This window comes from Telopea speciosissima, chromosome 4 (assembly GCF_018873765.1).
Source record: "Telopea speciosissima isolate NSW1024214 ecotype Mountain lineage chromosome 4, Tspe_v1, whole genome shotgun sequence".
Classification (NCBI taxonomy): domain Eukaryota; kingdom Viridiplantae; phylum Streptophyta; class Magnoliopsida; order Proteales; family Proteaceae; genus Telopea; species Telopea speciosissima.
This window is the reverse complement of record NC_057919.1, coordinates 70108888-70122866: the sequence shown is the minus strand read 5'-3', so window position 1 is coordinate 70122866 and position 13979 is coordinate 70108888. Positions and strand designations below refer to the sequence as shown.

General features: G+C 39.2%; 1 protein-coding gene and 1 long non-coding RNA gene across 4 annotated transcripts; one reads left to right on the top strand and one right to left on the bottom strand.

Moving 5' to 3' along the window:
• Positions 1-1355: 1355 nt before the first annotated feature.
• Positions 1356-11728, top strand: LOC122658651 (outer mitochondrial transmembrane helix translocase-like). 3 transcript variants are annotated; one of them, XM_043853693.1, is made up of 14 exons: positions 1356-1502; positions 1592-1681; positions 5527-5602; positions 5693-5789; positions 5916-5985; positions 6654-6833; positions 6924-7046; positions 7164-7247; positions 7428-7612; positions 7711-7849; positions 7939-7998; positions 10057-10161; positions 11353-11527; positions 11607-11728. In XM_043853693.1, the coding sequence occupies exons 1-13, from the start codon at positions 1395-1397 to the stop codon at positions 11464-11466; spliced, it is 1431 nt and encodes a 476-aa protein (XP_043709628.1). In that variant the 5' UTR covers positions 1356-1394; the 3' UTR covers positions 11467-11527; positions 11607-11728. The 3 variants fall into 3 exon arrangements, with proteins under 3 accessions (XP_043709628.1, XP_043709627.1, XP_043709629.1); XM_043853692.1 differs by having other exon boundaries at positions 1356-1503; positions 1590-1681; positions 11353-11728; XM_043853694.1 differs by lacking the exons at positions 11353-11527; positions 11607-11728 and having other exon boundaries at positions 1356-1503; positions 1590-1681; positions 9990-10110.
• LOC122658653 lies at positions 2767-3101 on the bottom strand. Its single transcript, XR_006332475.1, has 2 exons — positions 3009-3101; positions 2767-2821 (listed from the first exon to the last, which is right to left on the bottom strand). It is a non-coding gene; the product is annotated as an uncharacterized LOC122658653 (long non-coding RNA).
• Positions 11729-13979: the final 2251 nt, after the last annotated feature.

Below are 13979 nucleotides of genomic sequence, written 5' to 3'. Positions count from 1 at the left end.
ATGACTCCCCTTGTTTTGTAGCATAAATTTTCTGGCGAAGTTCATAACATTGAGCAGCGTTACCAACCTTAGAATACGTGTCTTTGGCTGTTTTCCAAATCTTGGCAGCAGTATCGAGAAGAAGATAGCCCCCGGCTATGGTAGGATCCATGGAGTTGATGAGATAGGACATCACAAGAAAGTTAGATGTCATCCATTTGTCTTGGGAAGGACCAGCAGTGGTAGGCACAACAGTATCTCCTGTAATGTAGCCTGAAAGACCACGAGAACCAATGGCAAGGTAGCAAGATCACAACCACATCAAATAATTGCTCCCATTTAATTTAATGGAGCTAGCAGGGAATGGAAGAAGATCTCGTTGATTAACTCATTCCTGTCCAGTAGATGTGGAGGAGATCTCAGAATCACCCATGGTTGCTGGTCAGAGTAGAGTCACAAACACATCAACACGAAGTGGATCCGAAATAGAACATCAATCACCTTGAATCAAAGGAGAATCAGACCATTTTTTTTAAAAAAAATAGGGGGGGGGGGGATTAGGGGATGGGGATAGGCCCCAAGGTGGTTTGAACTCATGACCTCTTAGTTGAGGAGTAAGAATCAGACCATTGAGTGGTCAAAAAAATCCCTTAATGGGAGAAAATTCACCACCAAGGGTGAACTGAGAAGGAGGCGAAGATGGAGGAGCGCTAGAGGTGGCGGAAGCGGTGAATGGTGTAGGTGGTGGAGGTGGAGGTGGTGGTGGCTGAAACCACTAAGAGAGAGAGAGAGAGAGAGAGAGAGAAATAACCCTGATGATCTATATGCACCTTGTAACAGTATTAAGATTAATAAACCAGTAATATCAAAGGAAGAGAAGAAGAAGAAGAATGAGAGAAATAAAGAGAGAAGATGAAGAAATTCTGAAAACTAAAACAGAAACTAAATTAGACAAGAAATAGGAAACTAATATCTAGAAAATACTAAGAATGAACCCCCACAAACAGATATATCACCAACTACACAAGTGGTGTGTACATGACACATGTACCCCCACGGTACATATGGTCATGTACCCCTTACGACCTTATACCGGTAGACTTTAACACACTTTATGGTTTGTGTTGTGTAGATTATGCATGCCATTTTCTTTTCAAAACATTCTCTAACAATAACAGACTTCTATATCACCATGTAGTGCTGCATATGGTTGGCTTTTCTTCCTTGAGATTTTCTTGTTCGTATAATTTTGAGTATAAGAAGAGGAAATGCATTGACAGGAACCTCAATAGTTCAGGGTTGTCAGGCAAGAAAATTCCTCTTGTTCTTCACCATTGAGCGCACAATCATAATAAAATGCATGGTGTTTATTTGGTTCTCAATCCATGAGGACTTAAAATAGATGCTTGGAAATCATGCAGGACAACTTCGGTAGGCTACATGCAAGAGGCAAAGACATTCACAAGGCAATGAAGCAACTTACTCGACTTTTCCCAAACAAAGTGACCATTCAGCTGCCACAAGTATTGGACCAACCTCTAGTTTTTAGTTGTAATATTTTCTTGTGCTCTATTTTGTTGCAGTGACTTGACGTTTCTGGTAACTGTGGCAGGATGAAGCTTTACTCTTGGATTGGAAACAGAAATTGGATCATGACGTTGAAACTCTGAAAGCACAGTCAAACATTGTTAGCATTCGCTCAGTAAGTGGTGCCCAACAGCTTTGGGAAGTATTGATTGCTGATCTTCTATGCTTTTTCTCATTGTTTATTCTGCTGTCTGCATATTGTTTTTCTTTGTAAGTTTTGTGTGGTTCTTGAGTGCATTTATATATTATGAAGTTTGAGGAGCAATGCTCCTTCATATTTAAAGAAAAAACTAAATTTAAATCACAAAAGTAGCTCTGTATGTGTGTGTGTGCGCATGCTTGTGTGTGTATCTGTAATTGATAAAAGCGAATGCATTGATTATTATTAACTTTTTCTATATTCATTGAGAAAAGCCAGTTTCTTTCATAAACTCTTTTTTTTTTTTTGGATGAATAAATAATTCAAGGGTAATTTACACATACCACCCCTGAGGTTTGACGAAAGGATAATTTTACCCCCCAGTTTTAAAAAATTCTGCGTACCCCCCTGAGGTTTGTAAACGGTAACAAATAAACCCATTCCGTCAGTTCATGACTAACTGAGTTAAAATTTAGATCTGAACTGACGGAATTACCCTTCTAAGAAGAACGGAAAAAAAAAAAACAAAACCTGCAACTCATCTTTCCCAATCGATTTTGGGGAAGATGAGTTGCAACCATCCCAGCGCCCCATTGATTTTGGTTTTTAAACGTTGGCCACTCAATCACTCCTCTTCAACCTCTTTGCCTGAACCGAATCATCAGCGTCTTCACCATCACTCTCTGCTCCACCCTCATCACCATCTCCCTCAAGATCCTCACAATCAAACCCTAACCCTAAACTCTGATTTGTTCGCCTGTAATGGGGCAATCTGTCGACCAGATGTTGAGTGAGATGGGGCAATCTGTTGGACTATCTCAACAAGAAGAAGGCCTGGGCATGATCGAACACCTTCGCCATCTCGATCTCTCCAATAATTCCTTCAATGGAACTCTACCCGCCTCGTTGTTCAACGCTTCTGAGTTTCAATCACTCGCTCTCTCCAACGTCATCTCTGGTTCGTTGCCGCAGTATGTCGGTGGGCTCAATAGCCTCGAATTTCTCAACCTTTCCCGACAATGCCTTGGCGGGAAAGATCCCTGACAATGCCTGAGGCTCGCCGGCTCTGTTCTTGGCCTCTATCTCTGCCTTTATGTGTTTCTCCAACTCTATCAACTGTAAGACAGAATCAACAATGAAAAAGGAAGGGCATCCAAATCAATCTAAAGCAATGAAAAGTTGCAGATCTTATTAGGGTAAATAAAATCTTCAATCTACTGCAATAAAATGTATTAGAATCAGGGAACTGTACAAGAAGGAAGAACGGTTACAAAGATTACTACAGATTGCAAAAGCAACAGACTTTGTTACTCATTAGCTCTGCTTCTTCTTTTGCAGCCCTTGAAGCTGTTCTCTCTGCAAGCAATCTTCCTCTCAAATACTCTGCAGTCCTCAAACCATCATCTCCTTCAACACGTTTTTCCCTGAGAAGAAAACCCACAACAGAGCTGAAAAGAAGCTGTAACCGTTCAATCGTATAGAGGGAAATAGAGAAACAGAGATTGCACAGAGAGAGAGGAGGGATGGGGCCTGGCCACCTTGGGGGTTCAGTTCAATCGTTGCTTTATTTCTTCTTGAAAAAGATAGGAAGCTGTGGTCTGTAGGATGTGCACATGAAGATAGCTAGAAGAAAGGGTTCAGGGAACCTCTAAACTGATGCGTCTATTGATGGTGCAGAGTGGTGAGTTAGAGGTGGAAATGGCGGTTTTGGTCTTTCTTTGCTATGGATTGACAATTAATGCCTTATTCAGAGTTCAGACCGACTTAGTGGTGTTCCCATACCTGCAACTCATCTTCCCCAATGGATTTTGGGAAAGATGAGTTGCAGTTTTTTTTTGTTTTTTTTGTTTCTTCTTATGAGGGTAATTCCGTCAGTTCAGATCTAAATTTTAACGCAGTTAGTCTTGAACTGACGGAATGGGCTTATTTGTTACCGTTTGCAAACCTCAGGGGGGTACGCAGAATTTTCCAAAATTGGGGGGTAAAAATATCCTTTCGTCAAACCTCAGGGGTGGTATGTGTAAATTACCCATAATTCAATTACCAAAGGGAGAAAGGGGGGGAGGGGAAAAACAAACAAGCACGAGCCAACAAAAGCCCTACCAAAAGGCAAGGACTAAACAAAAGGGGCAAAAGCCCTTACAAAAACAGCAGAACAATTGGTGCCTGGCTAACTGAGACGACCAAGCCAAGCTCCACGAAGACCCTCTATCCCTGGTCTCGGTCCTCGCAACAATAAGCGGGATCACTGATATCCAGGCTGAGAGTCGAATTCATCTCCGGACCGGCTAGGGAGTAGGTAATGTAGGGACGTTTCTTAGGGAAAGGAGGGGAGCTGGTATTACGACGACGAAAAACATGAAGAGGCGGGAGAGCAGGGGGATTCAAAGCAGAATTGGATTTAAGGCCCAAGTCAGGGAGGGTAAGGCCGGAGGAGTTAGAGCAATGGGCCGAGATGAAAGGGCGGACTGGCCCATTAGACTCAGCTGCCTTAGCCAAAGAGGCATGGGTGGAGGGCTGGGTTAGAGAGGAAAGTAAAAAAGGTCACAACGAAGTCATCACTACTATATTGTGGGGTCGTGGTCATGACATTTAAAGCTTTTACTAAATTTAGAGAAAACATTTGACACTTGCATATGAAGATAAAAATCTGCCTTGGATCTAACAGTTCACACCTGGCCCATTAATGCAGCTGACGAGCAAGAAATAATATTGTACATGGATATAGCTCTATTACTTGGATCCTACTTCACTTTGGTGTTGTGGATTTCCAAAATCTCCTTATCTGATCCATCGTATATTTTATTGGGTTACCTTTTGTTTGGGTTGTTCAGGATCTGTTCTAAGCTTGATGAATCAATGACTTTGAATTGATATTCATGAAAGATCAAGCCAAGGGTGGAGTGTCCCTTCACTCACTGTTACCAAACTCTCACCCTAAAATTCCCTACGGACAAGCTTAATTCATTTTCTAACCAAATTTGCCCTGCTCTCTCTCTCTCTCTCTCTCGCGTGTGTGTGCCTGTTTTCCTGTGTATGTGTGTGTGCATGTTAGGATAAATTGGACCAGGTTCTTCTACTTAATAAACCCTACAATAATTTCTAAAGCCCTTAACAGACCCTTAGGCAAGCACAATTTGTAATGTGTTCCATGGAGATTTTGTCAAAGTGAAAACTAGAATAATTTTGTGTATTCTTTGTTTATCTCTTTCTCTGTTTACGAGGCCACTAGCTGCCCTGCGGGGATTTGTATCTTCTGTTTTTTTCGTTTAAATACTTTTGAATAAAGTAAATTTCTTGTGTTTTTTTTTTTTTTTTTGGTTGTTACTTCCATTAAAGGAAACACAGATTTATGATAACGTTTTTGGCATACCTAGATATTGATTAAGCGATAACTATTGGTACAAAAGTTTTCATCGAAGTTATAGATCATATTACTTTTAGTGGATAAAATTGAATTGTAATTTCTATGCTATCTATTGGTCACGATCATCTTTTGTTTTTTATTTTTTATTTTAATTGTATAGCTATTTGTTGCATTTCATGACAAGGTGGCTTCTTTTTACATTTAAATGGGAGGCTACCATTGCGATATAGAGAACAGTCGCAGGATTGACTGCTGTTTGAATTCTCCCTACAAAAGAATTAAAAAAAAAGGAATAAAAGGGAAAGAATGCCTTGGCGAGATCTCAACGTTCTGCCTCTTTATTGCGGCTCGCATTGCCTCTAATTTATCCTTAATCCTTCCAGACCCATGACATTGATCTTTGTTGTTATCTTGGGTATTTAAGTAATGTCAACCACTTCACTTCTTATTTCAGGTTCTAAATGAAAATGGATTGAAGTGCCCTGACCTTGAAACAATTTGCATAAAAGATCAGGCCCTCACAAGTGAAAGTCAGTACCATCCTGTACTTCAATATGAATCTTCTACTTAAGAACTAATCAGCTGATCTTGCTTTCTGCTTTTGCCATCTGGCTTTACAGATGTGGGAAAGGTAGTTGGTTGGGCATTAAGTTATCACCTCATGCATAGCACTGAAGCTCTGACCAAAGATTCTAAACTTTTAATTTCCAGTGAAAGGTAATTGTACTATAACCTTCTAATCTTGAATGGGTCATTATCATTGACAATAGGAAAGCCTTATCTACTTATCTGAAAGAAAAGGAGCTTCGTGAACTCTTATCTGCTTGCTTATCAATACTGCAGCATTAGGTATGGGCTCAACGTTCTCCATGGTATACTAAATGAGTCTAAGAGCTCGAAGAAATCACTCAAGGTAAACTTCTTACCAATTCTTTGTGGTACTCTTAATCATTTAACTGTCAATATTAATAAGTCAAGTTTTAGAGACTTATCATCAGCAGATTTGGATACATTGGAAATTTTTGATATGCCAAACCCTAGGCAAAAGTATGTAAACCTTTTGAGGAAAAGGTAAAAGTACGTAAATCATTCAAATAAATGAAGCATACTTGTTTTGAGGCTTAAAAGACTATTAAATATGGTAAATACATACACAACTAATACAACTGTTTCATCTACATGTATCAAGAACTATATTAGATAATCAATGCTCTGATATGCATTTGATGCACCTATAGTTTAAGTTGTATGAACAATATACTAAACTAATGTAAAATGATAAAAGAAAATACTAGATTTTGTTACTCTCAGATTGATATTAATGCAGCGACTGGTGTAATTTTATATGGCTGATACCTTTGATACCACTGACATTAACAGAATTCTGGTTACCTTGTTGGTATTGCTTTGGTAGGCAGAAAACTCATACATGCTGAACAGTACCAAGGAAAAAGTATTGATACTTAAATCCTCGGGTTAAGATAACCACAATTGTCTTTCTGCACATGGCGCCTCCATTATTTTTTTTTCAAGAAATTATGGTTTAATACTCACATTGGGTTGAACCTTGAGGTTTTTCAGGATGTGGTCACTGAGAATGAATTTGAAAAAAGACTTCTTGCCGATGTTATCCCAGCAGATGATATTGGAGTCACTTTCTATGATATTGGAGCATTGGAAAATGTAAAGGACACATTGCAGGAATTGGTGATGCTTCCTTTGCAAAGGCCAGAATTGTTTTGCAAAGGACAGCTAACAAAGGTTTAACTGCGAGTACCCTTTCTGAGTTATTTTTCTGATTTCTCAGAGTATTATACTTACAGCATACAGTCATGGTTGCTCTATTTCCAGCCTTGCAAGGGAATACTGCTGTTTGGACCTCCTGGTACAGGAAAAACAATGCTTGCAAAAGCTGTTGCGACAGAGGCAGGTGCGAACTTTATCAACATATCAATGTCAAGTATAACTTCAAAGGTATTACTACTAAACTGGTTAGTTTTGTTCCTCTCTCCCCACTCCTGTCCCCCCTCTTAGTTGGGACGTGGTTGTCTACTCCTTTTATCTGGTGATGAAAACTCATGTTGCTTGCAGTGGTTTGGTGAAGGAGAAAAGTATGTGAAAGCAGTGTTCTCTCTAGCCAGTAAAATTGCCCCTAGTGTTGTTTTTGTCGATGAGGTTGGTTGATTGCAATATTGCATTAAGGATTCATTTTCTTCTATTGGTAGATGACGATTGTGGTCAACTAATGAACCTGTGGTTCCTTGTTTATTTTCTGGCAAAATACTGTAGTTTACCTGTTTCTAATATGTGGCCTACATCCTCCATGATTCTTTTTCCAATTTTTCCTTTTTACAGGTTGATAGCATGTTAGGAAGACGTGAAAATCCAGGAGAGCATGAAGCTATGCGGAAAATGAAAAATGAGTTCATGGTAAATTGGGATGGTTTGCGTACAAAGGACAAAGAACGTGTATTGGTACTTGCTGCAACTAATAGGCCTTTTGACCTTGATGAGGCTGTTATAAGGAGGCTCCCTCGCAGGTACGCATGTAAAGGTTGAAGGTTGCTTTGATAAGTGTCTTCGTAAAGATTTCATTTTTTTTTGTTATTCTTCTGTAATTAACTTAGCTTTTCTGTAGGTTGATGGTAAACTTGCCTGATGCCCCCAATAGAGAAAAAATTCTGAGAGTTATATTAGCAAAAGAAGAAATGGCTCCTGATGTTGATTTCGCAGCAATTGCAAATATGACTGATGGATATTCTGGGAGTGACCTAAAGGTTTCTAGTTCTCATTTTTTTTTTCCTTTCAGTCAATGAAATCTCTTAAAAACGTATTAGATATGCTCTAATCAATCTTTTGGTTTCAGAACTTATGTGTTGCGGCAGCACACTGTTCCATCAGGGAAATTCTAGATAAAGAAAAGAAGGTTAGTCTCATGTTCTCACTATCTGACACAGTCATTCATGATTTAAAACAACCCATTGGATCTGTTTCACCTCTGTTGCTTGTGACCATAGTTTGTAAATACGGGCAGGGCAAAAACAAAAAAGGGGTATGGATACTTTCAGGCAAAGTTATCAAGGCAGGAAGGTGACCATGGCTTTGAGAGGGTCTAAATTCAAGGCGACACCGTCTAGGCGGCAAGGTGGCCGCCTAGGTGTCCAAGGCGACCAAGGAGCCTGGACACCTTGGCAATGCCTTGATAACTATGCTTACAGGTACTAAACAGACCTGGACTTCAATAGTACTTTTAAGAACTCGGCATAGAAAATGCATACACTAAAAAGGATATGGAAAAATATGTGTTCAATACAGTTTTGTTTAAAAATAAATATAGGGGTATATTCACTAAAACTAGACCATTTTTTAGCCATTAAATTTGTTTTGTTTAACATTTTCATACCTAATTTGTTTAATTTAAGTTAAAGTTTAAAAAAACAAAATATAGTTAAATGAATTAGTTAAACTAAAAACATAGAAACTCTCTTCAGTACCTGGCAAGCTGGGAGTGGGATTGAAGCTTCATCGGCACCATCAATTGACTCGGTCGCCTCTGCAAGCTCAGAGTTCACGGGGATTCTGTCAGATTTTGGAGTTTGAAAGAGACTGCAAAGAAAGGGGAAAAGATAATGGAGTGTTCTTTAAACCTGAATAATACAGTTTTCCCATATGATATGTGGGTTTATACAATAGATTTTGTTCCCGTATCTTTGAAAAATTACAGAAAATTGCTTTTTTCGTAAATATGGTACGATACACAAATTAAACTTGAATTTACTAACCATGCTTGTGACTTACTATATCTAGTCATTTTGCCTGCCAATACTTTCACTTATTTTGATTGTTGATTATGGCATCCACAGAGGTTCAATTCTAGGGCAGTTATGCAAGCTGCAGTATTCCTGTTTTCACTGTAATGGTTTTATTTCATTAAGTAGAAAATTAGTTGGGAAAAAAATTACAAGTAAAATGGTTCAAGAGCTCTTTATAGCATTCTTTTTCCGGAGTTCAATTACCCTTGTGGAGTTGCGCATTACTATTTGTCCTGACACTGTTAAGGCCAATAAACTTTCTTTAGATATCCATGGAATTCCAAACAAGGATGAGAAGTTGACAACTTTGATCACATCCCCCAGGGACTGAAGTCAACAATGAAAATGCATAAGAAGATGATTCAATGTTTTCTTTGGCCTTTTATACATACTGCAATTATCATGCCTCAGTCCATGGGATCTAACTGCTAGGATCCAACACTGGTGCATGTGCTCTGAAGCTACCCCATAACAACAGTTGGCATCACTAGGTTCCAGTTTTTAAATTTTTTGGTAGAACATCACTAGGTTACAGTTATTGTTACTAGAAGTGTTAAGCTAGAACCATCTTTTCTTCCAAGACTATCTACCTTATCAGTATAGATGGTCTTCAAAGATTATCCTTACTCCAAATGACAATGTAGGTATGTGTAACAGTTAGCCTGTACGATATGGGGGGGGGGGCGATTTATTTGATACAAGGCTGATATTAGGGTTTGTAGATTTTATCAGCATCCAACATCTCCGTCAAAAAGGTCTACTCAGCTCCTAAATCTATATTCCTCCCCCTTCATTGTAAGGATGTGCAAATTGAATGTGAGATTTGTTTACTTAGTAAATGTAGCTGAAATATTTATACATTGCATGGTTACATCCATATCAACTCTGATGTGGTCTACTTACAGTCAAACCATATTATAGCCGTTGTTATCAAAAGGAAAGCCTTGACTGTATGCATTGTTAATGTAATAGCAGATGATTTGTTATACTTATTTTTCTAATGCAGCTGCTATTCCTTGTGTTTTTATAATGGAATTTTCTCATCTAGCCGATTATTTTGGTGGACCATTGTCTTCCCATATTCTTTAGTGGTTTCCTGAAATAGATACATGGAGCGAGTGGGTGTTTGCATAACTTCCTTTTCACCTTCTAATGACTATTTGTCACTCTAGGAGAAAGCTTTAGCATTGGAAGAGAACAGTCCTCTCCCTGCACTTCATGGCAGTACAGACATTCGTCCTTTGAACATGAAGGATCTGATATACGCACATGAGCAGGTATCACTGCTTCGCATATCTCCTAAAGCACTCTTATTATAAATGCACAATAAGGAAGTTATCTGAAGTTCTGAAATGGGAAATTATTTTTATCAGATGTTTTTAATATCTGAAATTTGTATTGAGTATGATGTTATTATGTTGTAATTTTCAAACAAGGGCATTGATTCAGAGCAATGCAAGAGTCAGCATTGATAATGTGCTAGGAAACAAAAGCAGTTAACCGCAAGTGAAGTAGTTGTAACCTATCCTTTTATATTTAAGTCTGCTTAAATGGGTGCATGTGTTTTTCCAATCACCTTCATTTCATTTGGCAAGTTATACAGCCTAATAGTATTGTTATTTAATAACAAATTCAGGGAGGGCATGGAGGTGCGCAGCGCTGGCGGAATTGCACCGAAGTGTTGCTCTACAAACCTCCTCCAAACAAACCTTATTACATATCGCATAGTCAATTTGTTTCCTTGACATTGGCTTATTTACCAGTTCATGATATTTTCTGCTTCGTATAAAAATCTGACACACTTTTCAGTACTTTGATTTGCACATATCAATGCAGTATATTCAAATTTTGATATATTTGAAGATTGTTACCATATATCCATATATATATATATATATATACTAAATCTCTTCCTTTTTCATTGTTGTTCTGTTTATATTAAAAAAAAATAATGTATAATTTGGGAATAATGAGAGTAGCTGACTCCTCCTTAGTGGGGATGCGCTTTCCTTGTTGCTTTCTTAGGTTTTGGAATGCTATATATATATATATATGAAGATTTGAGTTAGAGTAGTGTCATATATACTTTAACTCATGGTCAGACTGCCATAGTCTTGCTTCCACTTCCAAAGCAACTGTGTGTGTTTGTGTATGTGAGTGGATGGGTGGGTGTATGCTTGTGTGATTGATATGTGGGATTGTATATTCTTAAGGCCAAGGTTCTGCTGCCCTCTTCATATTGGTTCAATAGTTTCCACATTGAACGGCGAGAGTTCTAGTCAAATGTTCAATTACTGTGGATACAGTGTGGTGTCCACCCCTGAATTAGTATGGGACCCGCTGTATGGGTAGGATCCGCAGCATAATATATTTGTGCACATTGGGCTAGCACTCCCCATGAGGGGGCATATTCTGGATATTCTTCTGTAGATATCTTTTTTCAAGACTTCCTGTTTTTGTATATGTAGGTATGTGCCAGTGTATCATCAGAGTCTGCAAATATGAACGAGCTTCTCCAGTGGAATGAGTTGTATGGTGAAGGTGGGTCAAGGAAGAAGATACAACTCAGCTATTTCATGTAGAGGAGCTATACTATTTGTACAGTCCATTTTTTTTTTCCATTTTAATATCTCGCAAGATTAGGCGCTGATACTGATAGGTACTCCATCACAGGGTTCCATGTATTATATGATTGATGTTTTACTGCCCTAATATCCATAAGATTTTTTACTTGCATTGGAAGCCAGTGGCCTAACTGTACCTTTCTTTTAGGCTCCTGCTTTTTTTTTTCAGTTGTACTTGAAAAACAATTCAATGAATGGAATAATCATCTTCGTATTTCTATCTTCTCCTGAAGCAGTTCTGTTGCATTTCTAACATAGAGGAAGGTTGCCAAAACTGATCTCGTAGATACTGTATCAGTCAAAGATGAGGCAGGATCAGTTTGGATCAGGATTGGGCTACACCATTCCCATATCTGATACTGAGTTTTAAATCCTTGTTTTCCTTTCAACCGAGCATACGGTTTGAGAAATTGGAGTAAGATTGGGAGAATTGACAGGTTTTGAATTGAAATAGACCGAATCCAATCCCAATTCACCTGCAACTCACCAGCGATGGCATTGAGAATGTTCAGACCATCTCTGCATCTTTGAGGTTGTAGTCACTTTCATTTGAATATGAGTAATGAAAAAATGAATTATTATTACTATTACGCTCATTCCTGTTGCAGGGATGTTAACCAGAAGGGAATGGGACTGTGAGCTGTTCTTCTTGCTCTTCTTCCTATGAAGTCGATGTAAAATTCTTTTGAGAAGCAATAGAGTTGTTGTTCATGATCACCTCGGCTGGATCGACATTCTTGTCTTGAAAGACACTGGTGAAGGTGATCCTCTCTCCGGTGGGATTACTCAGGCCAAAACACATCATACTCTTGGAATTCTTCAGCCATTACTTGATGGGTTTGTAACAGAGATGAAGCAGAAAGATAAGCGTTTGAGTGAAGAATGGGAGCAAATGCAAAGGGGAGTTTTATAGAGGGAGAGCTCACAGAGAAGTAAAATTTTCAGGCTGCGGGGAATGAAAGGGTTGCTTTATTGGGAAGACTTGACTGGGACTCCCTCTCCAATAGCTCCTCCATGGCATCCTTCCAGAACCTGATTCTTGACGTAGTCAAGCAAAGATCGAGCGTGTGGTGGCCATAATGAGGCTACCTTAAGGCAATAAATGCAAGAATGGGTAAAGATTGTTCTCCTCAATGGCATCTCTCGTTTCTTTCAATAAATCCAAAGTGTTATTCACCAGGGCACACTGCACCTAGGGGTACAAGTTTGCCCCTAACGGCCCTAGCCCGAACAGGGCCTGGGTTGAGAATTGAGATACTCTGGCCCTAAGGGCGGGTCAGAGTTGGGAATTTCTGATAGTCAAGGCCGGGCCGGGTCAGGGTCAGGGTCAGGACCTTGGGCTGAGCCCAGCCCAATCCGGACCTTATTTTCTTCTTCCATTCTTTCTTCTTATTCTTATTCATCTTTTTTTTTTTATCCCTTCTTGTTTTTGTTCTTCTTTCTTCTTCCTCTAGAGTCACCTCGATTTAGGATGTTAGAAAACCAACTGGATCAGAAATTTCTTCTTTCTTTCTTTCTTCCCAGCCTAGCCAACTCATGCATCTACCTCCCGAAATCAAAGGAGAACAATCTTGTCAGATTTTAGGTTTGATTACTTTTGTTTCAGGCTGCTTGGCATATTGGAATGTACACTGATTATTTGGTATATTTTTGAAAGGAGAAAAGTCTTTCTGGGGGACTATACCACCCATGCCCCGACACAAGGTGAAATGGCCGCCCTGCCCCTATGATGCCAACATGTGTGCTCTCATTGGTCTCCGCATGCATGCGTGGGCTACACTCCCCTCATAGAGAATGCTGGTCCATTTTGAAATGTAGATTGATCATTTGGTGTCTTGATATATCACATGTTAAATTTGATGGCCTAAATCGAATCCCCCTACTATGTATTGTGTATTTTACCTTCTCTCTATGATCTTATCTTCAAACTAAAGTAATTATTTTAATGGAGAGAGTTTCCTACAAGGACAGTGTAAGAAGGAATCTGCACACTACAACCAATGAGGAGTTGAAAATGATATCATCTATATGGGTCCAACATGATCAGAATAGGAGAGAGACATGTTAGAGAACATGGATCTCAATCCAATCAAGGGAGAAAGAAGGTTGATCATGTTGAAGACATTCGCTTAACTCTTCGAAGTATATTGGATTGTCTTGAAAATCTTCCCATAATTCAACAAGAATGTTACTATTTTAACAAAGGGATAACAAGCGCTAACCGGTCGCCAGACGCGACATATACCTGTGCCCAAACACAATCGCACATGAAATGACGACGCACCCCTGGAAAGGCAGAAAGGACCAGGAGTGTGTCAGTCATTTTGCTCAAGGTTGTGTTTTGGGGCAGGTACACGCCGCGTCCAACGACGGATTAACACTCCTTTTCCCTTGAACAAAACTATGACATTGCTGAATGGTAGAAAATACTAGTAATCGAAACCCCTTGACTATACCAGCAGAGAGGGTGT